The 22164-nt window shown below is 31.7% G+C and overlaps 1 protein-coding gene across 1 annotated transcript in view; it reads left to right on the forward strand.

The window, feature by feature from the left end:
* Nucleotides 1–22164, forward strand: part of LOC108764664 (uncharacterized) — an 82861-nt gene that overhangs the window by 28286 nt on the left and 32411 nt on the right. Inside the window, exons 2-8 of the mRNA XM_018513003.1 lie at nucleotides 5114–5322; nucleotides 7224–7340; nucleotides 9870–10073; nucleotides 10517–10668; nucleotides 12094–12238; nucleotides 15103–15233; nucleotides 19933–20092. Coding sequence (XP_018368505.1) covers nucleotides 5114–5322; nucleotides 7224–7340; nucleotides 9870–10073; nucleotides 10517–10668; nucleotides 12094–12238; nucleotides 15103–15233; nucleotides 19933–20092 — 1118 coding nt within the window. The remainder of the gene's footprint in view (nucleotides 1–5113; nucleotides 5323–7223; nucleotides 7341–9869; nucleotides 10074–10516; nucleotides 10669–12093; nucleotides 12239–15102; nucleotides 15234–19932; nucleotides 20093–22164) is intronic.

Consider the following 22164-nt stretch of genomic DNA (forward strand, 5'->3'; position numbering starts at 1 on the left):
CTCACTCATCAGCTGAAAACGGACAATCCACTCAAAAATATACACAGCGAAAAAACGAGTATTGAAAACGGACGATTCACTCAAAAATGTTCGCTTATACGTTTGTCGTTCATCAGCGGAAAAACGAGTATTGAAAACGGACGATTCACTCAAAAATGTTCGCTTATACGTTTGTCGTTCATCAGCGGAAAAACGAGTATTGAAAACGGACGATTCACTCAAAAATGTTCGCTTATACGTTTGTCGTTCATCAGCGGAAAAACGAGTATTGAAAACGGACGATTCACTCAAAAATGTTCGCTTATACGTTTGTCGTTCATCAGCGGAAAAACGAGTATTGAAAACGGACAATCTCCTCAAAAATACTCATTGTGTACTCGTGTATACTCACTATCGTTCCTTCATGATACACTGCGAGGGTTTGCGAGTGCAAGAAACGAGCAAGAACGGGTTAAAAACGGGCTAAAAACGGGCTAAAGACGGGCTAAAGACGGGTTAAAAACGGGCCAAAATCGGTCCATATGAGGTCTAAGAACAGTGAAAAATTTTTTTAAGGGATGCATTTACTAAGTGCATACGTTGAATAAACGATGTTTACTTTGAAATTAATCACAAAAATGAATTAATTTACATTTTGACACACGTGGAAATTAAAAATGATAAAATGTTATTTAATTTAAGGGATTGGATTACCATTACTCCTTTTATATCTAACAGTGTGTTACACATGCATACGACGTGCTATATAATGATCCATATGAATGTAGACTAATATTTAACAAATATGCAGAAAATGTTGGCGTATTGGCGTACATTGGTCATGACATCTGGAGCCGCCTTAAGTTATAGCATACACACCATATGTCATACTAACGATATATCTTAATGATATATCCTAAAATTATTAGCTACTGTACCTCAACTACGATAATTTGATTGGTATTATCTCTTTTGACAATTTTTTTATTTTTTAATTATCACATTAAAAGCCAAATCTTAAAATTGAGCTTTATTGGACCGATTTCATTCATCTAAAAAAATATTTCGTGCAACACTTTTTACAATTCAACAAATCAAGAATTGACTGACGAATCTACAAATGTGAAGAATTTTGACAATTTTTTATAAGACTGTAATAGAATGTTCTTACGAAAAGTCGTATCTTGTAACGAGTTTTTATTCTAAAGTATGATTTATTTCTAAAGTATGATTGTGGTCGACCCCTTCTTGGCAAGTAAATAGGGAAGATTACCGATAATAGTCAAAGCGATGTTGACAAAGGAAATGCAAAAGCGTGACACGTTCTATACGTGATGTGCAACTCTCATCTGTTTGCAATGTCCTTTGTACTTGCATGTCCAACATACGATTGCTCTATTCGTTGCTATTGAAACATCTACACGAGAGATAAACGTTTGTAAACGATGTCGAATAATAATGTCGTGATTAATTGATAGATTGCAATTGTTACACATTATATCTTATATTAAATAATCTCCATTTTATGTTTATTGGATTAAAACAATTTCTATACGACACGCGATAAATTTAATATTCTAAATAGGCAATAAAACTAAAAATATTTGTGGCTGTTTTTAACACATATGTTGTAACCTCTTTTGCCACATCTTCCTTTTATTGTGCCGCAATTGGTTTTCGAAATTCGATAAAAATAATTCTTTGAAGTAACAATAATTCCAATAATAACCGAAATTAATTTAACGCTGCTCTAGATGTGTGTGAAATTGAAGATAAAACCGATAATAACGTATAGATATACTTCATTAACGAATATATCCTGTATATATGTCTTACATATGTCTAATTACGTCGCCCGGTGTCCCTTTTGATTAACGTTATTTATCGCTTGATCGTTTAGCAAAAGCCGGGTAAGGTGCTCCAGAAAATCGAAGACGCAGAAAATCGTTCGGACAAGCGAAAGCGTTCACACGCTCGGCTGACGATTTAACTCGCCTTGGCGAACCGGCGCGAGTTATATAAGTACGAACGTCCTCCAAGGACCGGTTTCAGAAAACTACTCAGCACATATATCGCTCTGTGCGGCTTCTCTTTCTCCGATTCGGGATGCACCCGCACCTGAGCAGGTGCAATTTTGTGAGCGAGCAACATTCGTCACACCTTGAATAAAATCAATTCCTTTCATATTTGAGATCCATATTTATATACAACATATACAACATACATGTTTTTGTTATGCCAATTCTTTCCAGGATAAAAAATACGTGCAAAAACATTTATAAATATTGTTTTATTTTCTCAGCGAAACGCAATTAACATTTCTTAAAATTTCAATAAAAATTGATCTTTCCAAAGAAAAATAGCTTTAAGTCTTTTTTTTAAATACACAATTTAAATTGAACATGTAAAGTATAATAAACAAATAACAATTTTTATTCTGACACTCATTTTATTATTTGATTTTTACTCGATATTTTTACAGATCTTCACTTTTTGTTTTTTGAATTTTGTCGTAATCTTATACTCATAGCTGTCAGTTTTACTTGTTTTCATAACGATCATCTAATTATCCAACCATGATGAGAAATTTTAATTGTGCATCTGATTAGTGATTCAACATGTACCTGCAGGGAGTGTAGGATTATCTCTAGAACCTTTTCTTTTTTTTACTGAAAACGGGTCCAAATACAACCAAAGCATCTGTAATGCTTAATTAAAATATATTAAAAATCAGAAACAGAATATTAATAAGACTAAATATAATAATATAAACAGATTATATTTTAATGATATAATAATATTATTATCATTAAAATAAAAGATCTTAATAATATGAAACGAAAAATATTAAAATATTTATTAATGTAGAAAATATTTTAATCCGTTAATATTCAGTTAATATTCTGTTAATCGTTTAGCTTGTAGGTTCACTTTTTCAGTTTAAATTTTTTGGGGGATTAGAGAACTAATTAGATATCGCACAAGACTTTTATGCACGTTTACAATATGACAACGTTGATTATTCAAAATCCCAAAGAAAATATGACCACTGATATGCAGACAATGTCGACCACAGCACGTTTAAAAGTTCCGCGATAACAGAATGCCATGGCGTTCAACTGACGCTATGGTATAATAACGCTGACAGAATTACAGAAACTGCTGTGAGATGTACCCAGAACTGTACCTTGCATTAGAAGCGTATACGTTCGAGAAGATAAGGAAATTATAACGGTTAATTATTACCTCGAGTAGGTACATCGCATTCGCTTTAGACCTTCTTGTGTTGCGAATCTAATTCAGGAGAATTAAAGGAATGAATTAGCAGCAATTATTTACTTTTAATTAACATTGTTTCAACTATTTTTTTCAAACTTAATATGTAATATATTTTTGGAATATCAAGTTCTGTTTTAACGATAAATGATTTGAGTGTTTTCAAAAAAAGATTAGCTATCAGAAGATTATCACATATCGTAACATTTTAATAGTCGATAACATGAAATATGTTGACATAATTATGTCTCGAATTAAAATTCTTAAAAATAAAAACTAAGAGCTATCTTTTAAGTATATAGATATTAAGATTTTGTTATTCAATTGAACTCTGAAAATTTAGTTCACAACTTGCAAGAATTTATTGAAGCTGAAAATTATTGATAATATTTTAATAAAGAAGAAATTCAAAAATATCTTTAATTAAAATTAGAGATCTAGGGCATCCCTGTATGCACATTGTACGAGAAATAATAGTGCTTTATTCGAGGAAAAATTACTGTTAAATATATACGCCGGGTTCAAGATTCATCGAAAATTTTGCTCAAGCATAATAATGAGTTCTGAAAAGTTACCGAGGAATTTCATTATGGCCCCGATCCGTCGCAAATTTCTTTGGAAAATTTCTTTGTAGCAACGACGCCGCATAAATTCAGTTAGCTTCGTTTCTGTTCGCCTCTCGCCGATAGAAATTCTGCGAGGGCAGCGCGCTGGCGTAAAAGGACCAACATTAGAGGGTAAAGTGCTACGAGAATCCTGCGTGACTCTGTACTTTTCTTTAGTAACTGCGCCACGTCGAGGCATTTTTCTCGATTGACCGTCTCGTGAGAGTTTAATAGGGGCAATATAAAAGTTTCTCTCTATACGTCCGCCTGTCCGAGAAACACGATGACGCGCATTAGTGAGTATTGAAGGAAAAAGAAGGGAAAATAGGAGACACGAGAGCTTTTCTTATTTAGCTTTTTATAGGCAAACTTCCAATCGTTCTTTAACGCGAAATCATAAATACATTGTAAATACTGTACGTGAGGCAATCGCTGCTGCTAATCATTTTGCATTTCATCTGTATAATACGAGTATACATGTTATCTTGTCATGATAATTCCAACAAGTTCAATAAAATCTAATCATCCATATATATATTCTCCACCTCCTCTTAATGATAAAGGTAGTATGTAATGGCGCAGATGATACATCATTATATAAATTCTAACTTTAAAATATCTTAAAATATCCAAACAAATTATACATTATTGACTTTAAACGATTCATAATAAAGTATATATTCCGAAATAAATGCATCATCTAATAAAATTTTAAATAAATTATATAGAAGGTATATCAGATCACAATTTAACGAACCCAGTTAAGATGTTTAGAATAGTTTTATTGATTTTCAAAAAATATATTATTTAAGAAAAGATTCGACTTGGTTTGGTCCTCTCCTCAGCCATAAATTAATAACCCTAAAAAAAAACATACATATTCCTCAGACGCATGGAAAATAAATTCAAAATTAAAATAGTGAAATTTGAATATTACCCCCACGCATTATCCGACCAGTGTATATAAATACAATAGTATAAAATTTTAAATATGTAAAATTTTCTATGCGTTTAGGAAACATGTATGTTTTTTGGGGATTATTAATTTATGACTGAAGAGGACTAAGTCAAGTCAAAACGTTCCATAAATAATATATCTTTTGAAAATCAATAAAACTGTTCTAAACATTTTAATTGGGCTCGTTCAATTGTGACTTGGTATATCTATTTAATTTATTTATTGTGCCTATTATACAAGCGAAAAATTTTTAATTTTATACTATAATAAAATTTTTATTTAATTTTTGTTGCAGCTTCGACACGAGAGGGAGGGATAGTCCGGATCAAGGGAATCACTGGCAAGATCATAGTTTAGAAGGACGCGCGTTCTTTAAGCACTCCGAAACTCCAGCGAAACTCACTCTGGAAAAGGTCCGGGAGAGCGACGCAGCTGTTTACAGATGCAGAGTCGACTTCAAGCAGTCGCCGACGCGCAACAGCAAAGTCAATCTAACGGTCATCAGTGAGTTCCTAAACGATATTCCCGCATTGACCTGAATATAAGATGTGCTTGACAATAAAGGGAAGCGAGGCACGTCCCTTTGTAACTTTCTCAGAACCGCGGCGCGTTCCTTTGAATACGTATTACTCCTTATTTCCACGTATATCTGATAATTCTGATAACGAGCTATCTAAATAAGCAATCTAAAAACATTTAGAAAATCATGTATCGAAAAACAATATTCAATAACATATGGAAAGGGTATTCTTGATTTTTTCGTAAACAATAGCTGTATATTGCATACGCCAATTTAAACTTTCAGTCTGTTCTTAAAGACTGAAATTGCACAATAACCATAAAACAAATTATCATTTTTAAAAATAGCTGGATAAATTCAGAAATTAAAAAATTCAATATCAAGAAATTTCAAATTGTGACAGAACATGAAGTAAATTTATCAATTATATTATCAAATATATTATAGGAAACCAAAGTCTTCCCTTTGTGCCTTTTATAATCGATTAAATCTATAATTCATCGTTGAAAATTCTTGATAATTGAATTCCGAAGCATGAAATTATATGACACACCCCGAAGTTATATTGATTAATTTGATATTTGCGATCACCGTGTCGTATCTAATGCAATAGACACCGTTATCATCAAAATAGCCAGTATCCTCGCACACGTTTTCAAAACAGTGCACCGGCTGCATTTAACTTTTTCTTTGCATTGCGTTGGAGTAACGTTTCCTTTAATGGAAGAACGGTTACGTGACTATGGCTGATAATACCGAGCTCTTTAGTTCTATACCGGTACATTAAAATTTATTTTTTATCTTCGGAATAATACCCTCCTTAATGGTAGAGGCGGTACGTGATGGCGCAGACTGATACGTCGTCGTGCAAATTGATTCACCTTGTGTTTCACATTGATGCGAATATTAACATTAGTGATATCGCGAATTTTTTTACGCATGAGATTAGTGCTAATTATAATATACATTTACAAGAATGTAAGTTGAGATTTCGATCGGAAAAAATAAATATAGTATACGAAAAAAATTCTAATTCTATACACGGACGATTCATTTCTCAAGTCAAAAAAAATCTTTAAAAGTATAATTTAATATCTCTAAAATATCTGCATATCATTGTTTTAATTAAAGGAGTCTATAAAAACTTATTAGTTTTTTTTGTTAATTTGTAATTTATCATCTGCATATCTATTTTATTGTTTGAGTTTTTCTTTCTTTTTTTGTAATACAATATAAAATCTTTTTATATTATAAAAAAAGGCATAGTTCATATGGCATAGTTTTATCTGAATTTTTGTCTATAGATGGTACTATTACGAAAATGAGATAAGAGTGAAATTGATAACAATAATTACCGCCATTCTCTCGACTTCATTAACACTTTGCGTGATAACAAGGTATCTGTACGCCGCGCATACTTGCAGTTTTTGCGGCTGACGTACATTTACGTTAGAATTTTTCACGATCTTTATTTAATTCAGATTAAAATTGCCATTTTGAATTCAGAGATTTTCGTTTTAGATTTAAATTCAGCAGTTTAAAAATATTCCATGGAACAGCTTTCATGTGTCAGTTTTATGACAACTTTACTAAAAGCATTTTTTGTACGTATAACGCACTTTTTTAACGTATTAATTACATTTCCAAAAATTTTCTCCTTTGATCCTTTTTACGGATCTTATTTACGTTAAATGGAGATTTGTTAACATCGCCGTAAAGTAACTGTAGTAGCGTTTTATCTTCTCAGGTGATATTATAGGATTGATACATCGTTGCGCAAATTGATTCGTTCTCCCTCCTCCCTCCAGTCACTGTGTTCGCGTTGTCGCAGACATTCTAAATAAGAAGAAAAATGAAGAACTTCTTAACGTGAAAATTATTACAGTACCGCCGGAGCAGCTTAGCATATTGGACGAAGACGGAAGGTCTCATATTCCCCATTACATCCTTGGCCCGTACAGCGAAGGAGCATCTCTCAATATCACGTGTGTCGCCGCCGGTGGTAAGTGCATGACACGTCGATGCACTTCCAGTACGTTCGCCTTCTATAACGTTCAGGCGTTATGTCGTTGCCTCGACTTACAGTACTTGAGTTACGTAAAATAAATGTGGCTCAATTTCTTTGACATTCCAGACAAATGTGTTATATGTGGTGTCACGTTTTGAATTTCGAACAAGAAGTAACGCCTTCGGAGGTAAAACATAGTATAAATATCGAATATGGAGTAGTCAGTAAAAATAAAAAGTGAAGTTTTTTGGTACTAATAGGAAATTTAATAAACATTTTTTAATTTATTTGACTGTGAATATCTATAGTATTTTACAAAGTTTTTTAAAATCAATTTGCAACATTTAGGGGAGACCGGGTCTCGTTGGCACAGCTTTCACAGTTTTAAGTATTAAGTCCTTTAAATGACTGATTGTTATGATTAAATTATGCTAATACGATAGAAAGAATCTTTTTCTACATTTTCATGCTAGGAACGATCCTGTATAGTGTATAGTTTCTTTGTAGTAAGTGAAATACGAACACGCTGCATTGCAGCCAGCTTGCCCCGATAATGGGGTAAATTAGTACATGTCACGGGTTAAGTTGCCCATATATACAAATAGTCAACACTAAATGTCTTTGTTACTCATTGAAGTTAACTGTCAAAAAAGACAGTATAATACTTACGTTGATTTGTGTTGTTAAATAGAAAGCACTCAAAAATATGAATTATGCTCAGATATTAAGACAATTCAATGTATAGAAAAAATTAACCACAAATCTGACCGTGAAAATAAGTAGGTTATGTTCATTGTAGTCATCGTAACAACAACTACGTTACTACATTCGTTTTCTCATAAGAAATATATACAAAGTATTTACCATTTTCTCTGCTTTTATCACATGCATATTTATACACGGTAGTCATGTCACGACACGTCTCACGTGCGCACGATAACAGCATGCTAACCTATGCTGACATTGCGTCAGTTGCGTTAAATATAAGCCAACGTACCCCATCTCTACGTACATTTGATTTTAATGATTTTATTATAACAAATTACTGTTATTACTTGAAATAACATGCCACAATGAAAACTTTTCTTTTAACTGATAATACGTCATTTAGATTTATTTTCTCAAGCTGAGAAACATTAATACGAAATATTGAAAAGCTCGAAAATCTACTTGATTCTCCGTGAATTAGATTTTTCTCTTTTTTTATTATAATACTTATTTGATATAAATGAGACTTAAGGAAAAGTATCTATGTTATGAAAGAGATATTTTGCAGTAACTCTTCCATTGTTTCTTTCGCCACAAATATATGTATAAACGGAACGCAATGCCAACTTACCTCTTGTGCCAACGAGACCCGGTCTCCCCTACTACTTATTTTAATCTGTTGCTAAAGTCCGTTTTTATTTTAGTAATATTTGTGTATTTCTTATATATATTTTATTTTTAATTAAATTTTCTTTAATTAAAAAATAATAATTTTTACGTTATTTTTTAATGAAATATTTTTTCAATATTTTGTTAAAACTTTTTTTTTTAATAAAACACAATGTACACAAAATTATTTGTTACTCATATTTATCAAATTAACTTTTTACAATACTTTTTACAATAGAAAACTTAAAATTTTACAAAATGAATCATTTATTGTAACGATTTTATAGTAGAAAAGACATAGTTTTGTATATTATCAAAAAGTAAAATATTTTATTTTTTACATTTAAAAAAATTAAACTGAAATATTACAAAGTGGTATACCTTTCCTGCTCTATATTATAATTAATAAAAATATTATCTTTGTATACTAAAAAATGTAATAATAAACATGGTGTGTTTTAATTATATATATATATTTCTTTCTCAAATTTGAAATAATTTCTCCTTATCAAAATGAATGGTATCAGATTTTTTCGACAATAGTGTAAAATGTATGCTTAAGAGCTTCCTAAAATGACAGAATTACCGATATTACAAGTTAAAACTTCGAATTAATTGCAATGTACATATTGTAAAATCGTTTTACACAATTAAAATGCGCATAAAAGAAAGATCTGAAACGGTCGATTTTACAAGAATATCGAAAAAAAAGTTAAAAATTGCAGCGTACTAAATGTTATTGTTTAATTTTTTCGATTTTATCGTTAAATCGATCGTCTCGCCTTTTTTTGTACTTATTTTAATTGTGTAAAAGAACTTTTACAATCTCTATTCGGTCAATTCGGAGTACTTTTTAATCTATAATGTCAATAATTCTGTCACTTTAGGATCTTCTCAAAAGATTATTTCAAAAAAGATTAATGTGCAACCATGTTGTTTACTACGCTATTTTGAAACTTTAAATTGTATTCTTCCAAAAGCTTTACTATTGATTTTAATTTTACTGTAAAGAGTTTATTTTTCATGTTTCTCTCTGTCCATATAATGACATGTTAAGTCGAGATTCGAGTGATTACACGTCGAGCGGGTGACATAGCAGCGACGTCGTTGACGTGTATTCGCAGCTCTGAACTTATGTTTCTTTAGGGCGACCGCAACCACGAGTGACATGGTGGCAGGGGACTTCTCTACTGGACAACAGTTACGAGACCGTGGATGCTAAAAGGGTCCGGAACGTGCTGCAATTGGAAAAGTTAGGCCGCGAACATTTGCGTGCGTTTCTGACCTGCCAAGCCACAAACAACAACATGGTGACACCGATATCAAGCTCGGTGTCACTCGACATGAATTGTGAGTATCGACAAAATGAGGTGTTGCGACAATCTAAAAAGTAAATAAAAAAAAGTAACAATTTCTTTTAATACATTCTATTTTATTTTACCTGAATAAAAATATGAAAAGCACAATTTATTATTATTTCTGTTAATGACGGTTGAATAAATTATGAAAAAGGAAAAGGGAGATACATACAATTAATTTATTACATTGTAAAATGAAAATACACATTCATGTAATTTCCAGATAATTATATGTTTTTATAATTATTAATTTAATTTAATTACTATAGTAAATTGTGCTTAAAAATCGCTACGTGTCGATTGTTATAATATCGGTATAATTTACCCGAGAAGTGTCAGTGGATTTAGTCTTTATTACAGAAATTTCTATTAACTTCAAGGCCCGTACACGGATCGATAGATGTTTAAATCCGAGTGTGACACACTCTTTTACAGTAAAACCGCTGTGGGTCCGGATTCAAGGAGATAGCCGTCCACTTAGCGCCAGCAAGACCTACGAGATAGGTTGCGAGGTTGTCGGAGCCAGACCAAGCCCAACGATCACATGGTCCAAAGGAAACATGATATTGCGAAATGCACGGGAGACGGTACAATTTAAAATACATTATCAACGATTCAATGCATTCTCATAAATCACACGTATGACACACTTGTCCTAAGATCCTCCTAACGTTTCAGCGGTTATTTTTTAATTTTTTATTCTTTTATATTTCAAAAATTGATAGGATTACATCAATATGTGCTTCAAACGAATGAATTCTTCACATCGCACTTTTATAATACTTCATTATGTACTGTTAATTATTGGAGTTGCGACAATGGAAATGTATTTTAAACCGAAATTTATAATCAATGATACTATAAAAATGAGTTGTACTTCTAATGTAAAAATATCGAGCTATACTTCCAAACATGTATTTGATCATATATATTATAAATATATAATTATAGCCATATAGATACCACTTTGATAACTTATGTCTTTCTAGATGTTGCAATTTTTATAGTCAGCAATGTGTACTGGGTTGAAACAAAAGTTCGTAGTTACTTTATTTTATCGTGTTTATATATTTAAAAAAATATTTTTTAAAAAGTTTAGCAATTATATCATTTGATAAGGCAAAAATGTTGCTTTTAAAATCCATTTTTTTAATTACAGTACACAATGATTTTTAATGGAATTATGAGCGATCAAAGTTAGAATTTAATCCGCTATAACTCAACAATAAAAAATCTTAAGAACATTTTTAAAAACGATTTTGTAGAGAAAACTTTAAGCTTTCATGTTTAGAAAGTCGAAAATGTTTACAAGTTTTTTTGATACTTGACAAAAAAGAGAAGAAAGTTCTTATTTTGTCTAGTTCATAATTTTCTATATGTAAAAAACAAATTCACAGAAACTCTTAGAAAACGTAGTAAAGAACATAGACCCTCTGAAAATAAATATTTTAAGCTTTGAAACCTCTTTTTTACGTATAAATTTCGTTTATTTTTAACGAAGTTATAACTGCTTGAATTTTGATGTTCGTAACGCTATCAACTTTTGTTCCAACTCGATAGTTACATAAGCCAATTATTTATTAATATTTACTAACGAAACAACATACAAAGCTTTATTTATTAATATTTACAAATGAAACAAAATATAAAAAATACAGGAAATTTTATATCGTTATCTATCGTTAAAAGACGGTTTATTACACAATTTATTTATATTCAGTTTTATCAATAAAATTAATGTATTTATTTTATGTGTTTATTTCAATGCTTTCTAAAGCAAACATTTTGAAAACACCACACTATTTATATTTTATTTCATATAACAGTTGAAAAGTCTTTAGAGATGTGAATATTGGAGTCATAATTAACTAATGTATAGATTCAATATCAGCGCGTAATCATCTAGTGGCTCTAATCTGATCACGATGACGATTCAGACAGAATGTGTATGCACATCGCGATTATTAAATTATTCGGTAAACTGTTTTAAATTCATGAAATCTCGCCAGCAGACGAGTCCCGACGGCAACGTTACAACCAGCATCCTCACATTCGTACCGGGTATCGAAGACGCTGGAAAGATCCTCTACTGTCGCGGCGGCGTGCCAGATATTCCGAATTCAGAGTTAGAGGATGGATGGAAGCTCAATATATTCCGTGAGTATTTTCACAGAAACGCACCGGGATACCTCCGCAATTTCACATCGCGGATATGTCCGCACAGTAGAAACTTCCATCAATGTAATATTTTTACAAGCACATTGCGCGTGCATATCATCGTACATATGCTCTACAAAGTCAACATTAAAATTTCAATCGAGAATTTATTTCTTTAAACTATTCTTTGTACTTTGGATCTCGTTGCTATCGATGGATTGTTTACGTAAAACATAACAACATTTACCGTTGGGATCAAGTCTAGCTATATCCATAGCGGTTATGTTACTTTATTTTAAAGATCGTAACACTGGAGCCTGAATAGCAATAGATTTCCATGGTTGAGCTGGTTTTTCCTCGGAAAAATTATTAAAATATTTTAATATCAAATATCAAAGGAAATTGCAATTTAAGATTTAAAAGTGTAAATAAATTTTTATTTACTTTTTTAGAAGTATAAGTGTGTGTGTGTGTGTGTGTGTGTGTGTGTGTGTGTGCGCGTGTAATTATTTTACTTTAATTTAACATTAACATTGATTTAAATAGCAAAAATTCAAAATCGACAAAAGTACTTGCGATTAGTTAATATTAATGAATACTTATTTCCTATTGGTTGTGTACTCACATGTACGGACCTATGAGATTCTTAATTAATACTGTTAATGAATACTGTTACATAAGATTACTTCGTTTTAATAAGAAAATATTAAACTATAATACGCACTAAAAATTTACTTTTTAAAAAAGAATCACCAAGCGACTAATTGTTCAGGGAGACTACGTCTTAAACGTTATGTTATGAATTAAAATTCACAAATTATTTTTTTAAATGTTAAATAATTTAGTATAATTTTATTTCATTTTTAGTAAAAGTATTAGAAGAAAACTTAAGAAAAAGTGGAGTTAATTCCTCAGCAGTCAAAGCACCTTTTTAATAAATAAATAAAATTAAGATATTTCTAATTAATATCATTGCTATTTCGCGGTTGTCAAAAATTTTTGTCAGTTTTTCTAAATGTTTCGACTTTCTTTAATCCACCATCATCGTTAGATATCAATAACCGGAAAGTTTACAGTTTTCTGTTGGATGCATTCTTTCAAATTTATTGTCACGTGGAGGAAATCGGAACCCAACGGTCATGTCGTCGGCGGATGTCGATGCCGTCCGCGCCGTAGTCCAAATTGCACCCTCGGTGCAACTTTCCAACGCCATTAATACGCAAAGTTGCAGGACGAATCGCCGCGAAGCGTCGCAGTCGGACGTTGCAGCCAGCCAGGATTAACGCCGTGATTTCACTGTCCAATATAAAAGTTTTTCTCTAACCGGTCCGAGCGAGTGAGAACGAGATACAGAAAACGAGGGAAGGCGAGAGGGAGAAGTTACGCGTGGAAATTAATGGCACATGCCGATCCGCCGCGCTGAAGATTCAGTCCGATTACGCGCCGCGTATTCCACCACTTCGACTACCTTGGCAGCCCCATTTTCTCGTCTTTCTACGGTTTTTTCCATTAGTCCGCCAGTAATTCCACGGCGGTACTGGGAGTGGGCGAGGAAATTTACTCTTACTGCATTTATTGTAAGCGCGAATCGGCGAATCGGTATTATCGGATTCGCGACGCGGCGCTACCGCGAAAGGAATCATAAGTAACATTCGATACGGATGCGATTTTTTTTTTATAGTAATACCCTGGAACGGGTACCGGACGATGGTCTCTCAATGGGAAAATGTATCGACACTCGATGCGGTTGACGATTTATTTACAAGAATGCTGAAAAATGCATCCGCACTGCGAATGTATTATTAACGAATGCTTTTGAAATATTTTGTCAAAAGATTAATCGATAAACCAATCTTTAATGATTTTTTTATTCCTATTAATTTCCTATTACTTGAATTACGAAGATTCAGAAATATTTAATTCTATCGACATCATTTAAAATCTGATGTACATAATAATGTATATATTGGAAAAATAGTTAAAATTTTGAAAAAAATTAATTATTTAGTATGAATTACTTATTAAAGTGCCCTTGAATTCAACCTTAAAAAAATTTTTTTAACATGGTTTAATAAAATTAGATTTAAAGGATTTCATGATTAACGAAAATTTTATATGTCGGTATAATTTACATACAAGATAAATCAAATAGATATTTGTCGGTTAATATCGACGTTAGTATTAAAATCTTAATAAAATTACCTTTTTAAAAAAAGGTAAAAAAAAGGCGCCAAGTATGCATGTACCTTTCATAAAAAACTGTACTTTAAAAAAAACTAAAAGAAAAAATCGTTACATAAATAATATAATTCAAGTATATGTTGCAATAAAATATATGTTCTTATCGCAATTTACAAAATACAATAGTATATGTTATATGTTGCGAGAAATTATATATTCTTTTTGCAATTGGCGTAATTTAAAGATTTGATTTCATTTTTTTTCAATACATGCATACGTACTACTGAGAGGTAATTTATAATAAAAAATTAACAACATTATCACTTGAATTATATTATTTATGTAACGGTTTTTTCTTTTAGTTTATGTAAAGTACAGTTTTTTATGAAAGGTACATGCACACTTGGCGCCTTTTTTTTACCTTTTTTTAAAAAGGTAATTTTATTAAGATTAAAAAAACCGAGAATTTCGGATGCTCGGATGCCCGCAACTCGCTGACTCGCGTAAAGACACATGCGTGTCATGCGCTGCGTCCTTTCTCGTCCACTTATATTTTTCTTCTTCTTTTTCTCTAGACTGATATCTAAACGCTAATAACGTTGATTACAATAATTAAAGTGGCGTACGTCTCTCATATTGGCATATTTCGCGCGCTTCAACTTTGATGTCGATTCTGTTTTCAGACGAGCCTGTGGTTACCCTCGAGCTTGGCAGCAATTTGAATTCGAGCGCTATTCGGGAGGGTATCGACGTTTACTTCGAGTGCAACATCAAGTCCAATCCCTGGGTTTACAAGGTTTCCTGGCGCCATAATGTGAGTCCACACATAGTGCGCGCATCGCACGGGGCGCAGATAACGAATCCTGTTCAGAAATCGATAATATAAGCCAACGAAGCTTAATCGCGTCGAGATAAGGGAACGACGGCGCGCACCTGCGTCACACAAACTTTTATCCGAAGCTCGTGCGTTTGATCTCGAATTCGTATCGCTGAAACACTGTGCAGAACGTATATAAAGCGGACATTTCTCATGTTACATTAATTTTCGGAGAAGAGTCAGGTTTTTAAATTTTCTTTCAATCACTTTGCATTTTAACGAAAGTCGTGTAAAGTCGTGTCTTTCTTTGTTTCGAATTAAACCTTCCATAAGCGAGACAATATAACTTTTAGGTTCAATTTTTTATTATCGGGTCACAACTTGGGTTAAGCTTAACCTGATGTTTTACCCAATGGACTTCATTACAATTGACATTGTCACAAATGAAGTCCATATGGATAAAACATTAGATTAAGCTTGACCACAAGTTAACTAGAAAATAAAAAACTGGGCCTTAACAGTTTATTACGCATGTGAATCGATTGTCAATGTTTTATGTTTCTGATTTAAAAAATGCTGAGTTCTAAATTTTGAAATTAAGAATTATTATCATGACTAAATGCACCTTAAAATATTTTCTGTATCATATTGTCTTTTAAAAATACCTTTCCTTTATAAAAATTTTTCACCGTTTTTAGACCTCATATGGACCATTTTTAGCCCGTTTTTAGCCCATTTTTAGCCCGTTCTTGCTCGTTTCTCGCACTCGCAAGCACTCGCAGTGTATCATGAAGGAACGATAGTGAGTATACACGAGTACGCAATGAGTATTTTTGAAGAGATTATCCGTTTTTCAATACTCGTTTTTCCGCTGATGAACAACAAACGTATACGCGAGTATTTTTGAGTGAATCGTCCGTTTTCAATACTTGCTTTTCCGCTATGTGTATTTTTGAGTGAATTGTCCTTTTTCAGCTGATGAGTGAGAACACGTTAATACAACATTTCTCTTTTACTCGTATATTTACTTATCATTTATTAATTACCCTATCGTACGATTTCAAATAAATTAAAATAGAATTTATATAATAATTCATTATTTATTATTGTATATGTATATATATATATTATAACATATATACACACACATATATATGTATATTAATAAATTAATAATAATAATGAATTATTATTGTATGAATTTTATTTTTATTTTGACAATTAATTTATCAATGGTTATACATAACTGTAATATATTCATGCGCGCGCGTGTTGTGTGTGTGTGTGTGTGTATGTGTGTGTGCGTGTGTGCGCATGCGCGCATACACATCAGAGTTCTAATTTAATCTATCACGTCCCTTAATTATTTTTGGGATTAGGATAATCACATTAAATATAAAATATATTTAGAAAAAAGTTGTTTAATTTGAAATGATCTTCCTAATCTGCATGCAAAAGTATTAAAATAGACTTGTCAAAATATTAATAGTTTATGAGATATATTACACTTTATTCAGGTATAAATGTTTCATGAACTATTTTTAACAGTTGTACTTTAATATTTTTATGCACAGAATAATGAATTAAATCAATTGGTTAATCATTCAAAATCAAAATATGTAAAATGTTAATGTCTAATATCTTTTTGAGGTGTGTGTGTGTGTGTGTTTATATATACATCTGGATATATATAACATTACATATATGTATATAACTCATATGTATTAAATGTAATTACACTGTTAGAAATGTTCTTAAATTTCATTACATTTTAAGTTACACAATTTGAAATTAATTTCATGACATTACATCAAATTTAATGTATTTATAATTAAAAAGTATATTTGTGTACATATACATAAAATTTAATGTATTTTTCATGAAAATTTAATGTACTTTTCATAAAATTTTATTAAAAGTACATTAAATTTGATAAATTTTATGTACACATTCATTACATTTAAGTAACTACTGTAACTTAATTTTCAGTTAAACCATTCATTACTTTTAATTTTGTTCATAACCACAAGCTTCATTTACATGTAAAGGAAGCTCGTGGTAACATTTCTAATAGTGTACTATATAATAATTATAATCTTTCATATAAGAGGTACATAAGTAAGCGAATATCGATATAGGAGTTGTATATTGTGGCTCAGTGGAAAAGTGGTAGCCTCGTAGAGCAGACTTGGGGTTTGTTCGCGTCGCATGCTCCAACATGTTCCAATATGCTCCTACCATAACTCCTACTCACTCCAACGCGCTTGATAGAGTGAGTAGGAGCTATGGTAGGAGTATGTTGGGACATATTGGAGCATGCGACGCGAACAAACCCTTGGAGACCAGGCCTCGGTTCGAATCTCGACAGGAGCGGAGCTGATTTTCTCGTGCTATCGGTTATGCCTTACGACGAGTAATTTCGAGTGGTGAAAACGTGCAATGTGAATGACAAGTGCTAAATGAGTATTTTGCACTCGTATAAGTTTTTTCATTAAAATTTACATTTTTATAACTCAAAAATACTCGTAATGTATACGTTTTTACCACTCAGATATACTCGTGTCCTGCATGAGTACAATCCGTTTTAACCACCCATTTTTACGGAAAAGTTTCTGTTTGCGGCCTAAAAATGAAGTCATACTCACTGAGTAAAATGCATGTTTTCACCATTCAAATTAACCGTTCGCGCGGGCTAAAAACGGGCTAAAAGAGATGAAAAATTTTTATAAGAGTTAAAAAATTCTTATTTATTTTATTAAAATTTTTATGTTCTATTTCTCACTGAGAAAAAAGAATTTGTTAATTTAACAAGCTATCTGCAACGAACGATTTGTAGATATAGTGATAACAAACGTCTGTACTGAAAACGAGGATTCTTCTGTGATCGAGACTAATGCTAATCTGCTATTCCAATCAATTATTAATAGAAGCAATCATGTATCTGCTGGATAGATTTGTATTTACTAGCAATTCTAATTATTTGCGAAAGGTACGAACAACGATTTAGCAATATATGATTTGTATCATGTATTTGTTATATCGACGAATAATGAGAAATGATTCGCAATAATAACTGATCAATTCGTTTTCCTACCAAATCATCACATTGTTATTACTTTTTGTTGTAATAACAAACTCATTTCTCTCAATGTGTGAGTTAGTTGATAAAAGGTAATTAGAGGTGTAGTGTCAGTTTATTAAAAAATGATTAACAAATATTATATGCATAAAAACGATTTCTCTTTATTAATATCACGATAATCCTCGCGCATTTACAAGATTCTCAATAGAATCGGAACATCCACACGAGTGGTAATTTATTGACATCGTTTTATTTAAATTTATTCTAAACTGCTTGAATATACACAATATTTTTCTTCATTGTTAAAATGATTAGATTGATATAGAACGGAAATAACAGCAAATAGATCAAATGGCAGATATAAATGGAAGCATTTATTATCAGCGATTAATAAGAACATCATTCGTCATTACACGAATGTGTTTTAATCCATTCATTCGTTTTGAACGTTTTGTCCTTATTCATGATAAAGTCATAGGCGCGATTGATTTGGAACTGATAGCACAACATGAATCATAGATATAAATCAAGATATCTCCTGTCGCAATTAAACAGCCGGGAAGCAATTGCATTCAATCATTCTAAATTCATTTTTAATCCTACGATACAAAACGACTTTTACTACCGTTGAAATACATATTCACGACATTTAATAGTCATTAAATCAAAAAGTTGAAAAATAATTCTTTCAAACAAATTGTTAATCTCTTTTTTAAGTAAATTTATTTAAACGTTACAAGATTTCTTAATTTTTGATATTATTTATATCATTGTTACTAATATAAATAAATAATAACGATAATAATAACATTTTGGAGACATTTGTTGGAGATGAATGTTTTTTAATAAATAATGCCAATTAATAACTTCTAAATTATAAATTTTTAATAAATAAATGCAAACATTGCAGTGACAAACATATTAGATTCATTTATTTATTAAAAACTTATAATCTATAGTTTATTAAGTGACATTATTTGTAAAAAAAAAGTTCAGTGCTAACAAATGTCTCCAAGATGAATTAAAGATGAAAAGATAATATTTCGAAAAAAGGAATATATATGTTATAACATTAAAGTTATTGCGAATTTTGATACCTGTTCAAGCCAATTTCAACGGCTCTTATCGCGAACGAATGTCGTATACGTGAAAACACCGCAAAACGCAAATCCCAATCAATTCCCTCGATTCAAAGACTCGAAATTTGTTTCGTGAAAACTCAAAGCCGCTTTTGCAGTCTCGAAAGTTGCACATGCGACGAGGGAACGCGAGAGATCGAAAAACTGTCAGCGCATTCGTCGTCGCGAATTTCTCATACGGGATTTATTATAGCTTAGCCTGTATGAAAAAAAAATTTAAACACTTTATTCGCATTTTTACAGCGTTAATAGTAAGTGTATAAGTATATAATTTAGTTAAATTATTTACAATACTTATATATATATAAAATATTGTTCTGAAATTTGTTATTTTTTCTCCTAAATATATTTTTTAATTCACGGTTCGCCAAATATATCTTGTAAACTTAAGTATTCTATTGCATTTCGAACTGCGTTTGCGAGTTTGTTCATAGAATCCGAGTAAGCATGATTCCGTTTGATTTCGCATTCGCAGGGCAATCCGCTATATCACAACAGAGCGACTGGAACGATAATAAGTAATCAGAGCCTGGTGCTGCAAAGTGTCACTCGCAGTAGAGCTGGGATTTACACGTGCATCGGCAATAATCAAGAGGGCGACGGCGAGAGCAATCCACTGAACTTGGACATAAAGTGTGCGTATCTGTTATACATACACATATACATTTTCCGCATTTCCCGTCATTCGCCATAATCTACATTGACATTCTAATTAAGTTAAATTATTCAATGACAATCCAGCGCCAACGTATTTAAATTCCTGCGTATTTTTAAATCAACGGTCACTTTTACTGAAATATATACGTGGTAGATTTATCAAATCTTTTTGGCATATTTCCAATACGCAAATGCCCGGAATATATTATGCTCAAAATTTATATTAATTCTCAAACGACAGATTTGTACAATAACTTATAAATGAAAGTCTTTCTAAATTCATATTTAGAGAGAGAACGATTCTTTTCGTTCTTCTTATATCTTCGATATTCAGAATTTGTATACGAAATTTCTCAGCGTTATCAACTGAGAAATGACGGTTTTAACTGAAATAGGAACGAGGGAATGCACTATGTTGTCTTCCGAATCTAGAGTCTCTCCGGACCAGACGCTAGAGTTAATTTCTGTGTCACTGCATTCACCGCACTCTGGCACGTAACTGATACTGACACACCGGTATGCGGATCGACGTTAAATCAGCTTAGGGGCACGCTTTGTTTACGAGAGGACATAAATCCGACGCGTAGGAGGAAACATCCGCGCATTCGGAGAGGGTGCGGCGAGATCTCAGCTTCATATCGACGTTTAATATCTCGGCATCGTGCACTATAAGAAAACAAGGTTTCATAAAGGTTCCGAGGCGGAGAGCCGGACGACTGTAAGGCAATTTCGTATGCACGCGTTAACTTAAATACCATAAGTAAGTTTCGACAGCTTTTTCAACGCGTTATAAAAAAGACTACAACCTGATATTAATTTGAACCGTTTTGAGTTATAAAACTTGAGATGCTATGAATATAACAGCGAAATGTGTTGCATAATGAATTGACAGATTTTATAAGAAATTAATAAATACAGATTATACAAAAATAATATTTTTATTATCTCGTATCTTAAATTAAAGATTTTTTTATTTTTCTTCATCTATTTTATTTAAAAGTTATAGTTTGTTATTAATGTGAAAAGTGATTTTTTTATAAATCTTAAATTCATCAATTATTCATGTATAACATGTTTCATTCAATGACGAAATAATACAAAATTCTTACTATATTTTAACGAGAAACATCACCATCTTTGCTGCACAATTCACTAAGAATTTATTACAATGATATATGTATACACGTTGGTGTGTTTTTGTATTTTCTAAGTAAAATGCTTTTCACCGTGTGGCGTTTAGCGAGCATTAAATCATTCAAAATGCTTTACATATGTAGGAACATGCACGTACGCGCATAACCAACCAATTCTACCTTAAATTTGTGTGTGTATAACTTACGACTGACTGACATGCGCTACCGTTTATATGGCAGATGCGCTCATCAGTATTTAGTGGCTTTAATGCACATAAATTATTCACGACTAATCCACGCATGGATTAATAGTTGATCAGTACTCCATGCATCTCTCTCTCTCTCTCTCTCTCTCTCTCTCTCTCTCTCAATCTCTCTTAATCATAATATTATGTACAAATCGTTTAATAGGGCTTATTTAATAAATAATTAGACTAAAGTGAATAACCAATGTTAAGAAAATTAGTCTGCGGATATATGGATTTATTTAAACTTTTTAACAAACGAAAAGATATTATTTTTAGAAATCGAAAGAAAAAAATATTTCACTTATGAAAGAAACATGCGGTGAAAAGCATCTGAACATTTTGTTTGTTTAAAGCAAGAGTAGTAATAAAAATTTGTTGGAAATTATATTTATATTATTAACTTTATACAATTTTGAGCCTAAGAAAAATATATTGTAAACTTTTAATTGAATTGCTTATTGATTTGAATTATGATGAAAAGTTGAAGCAAGATAATACATTTTTTATTATTTCATTGCTTTTTATGAATACAGTATCGCAACGAAATCCGTCTTTATCATTTAACTGTCTTTGCAGAATGTCTTCGGCTAAAGCTTTAACTGAAATTACCATGCCGTAGTGCTAATCTTCTCTATTCCTTTCTGTTGAAATAGCATTATATATTAAAAT

Source organism: Trachymyrmex cornetzi, unplaced genomic scaffold (genome assembly GCF_001594075.2).
Source record: "Trachymyrmex cornetzi isolate Tcor2-1 unplaced genomic scaffold, Tcor1.1 scaffold443, whole genome shotgun sequence".
Lineage (NCBI taxonomy): Eukaryota > Metazoa > Arthropoda > Insecta > Hymenoptera > Formicidae > Trachymyrmex > Trachymyrmex cornetzi.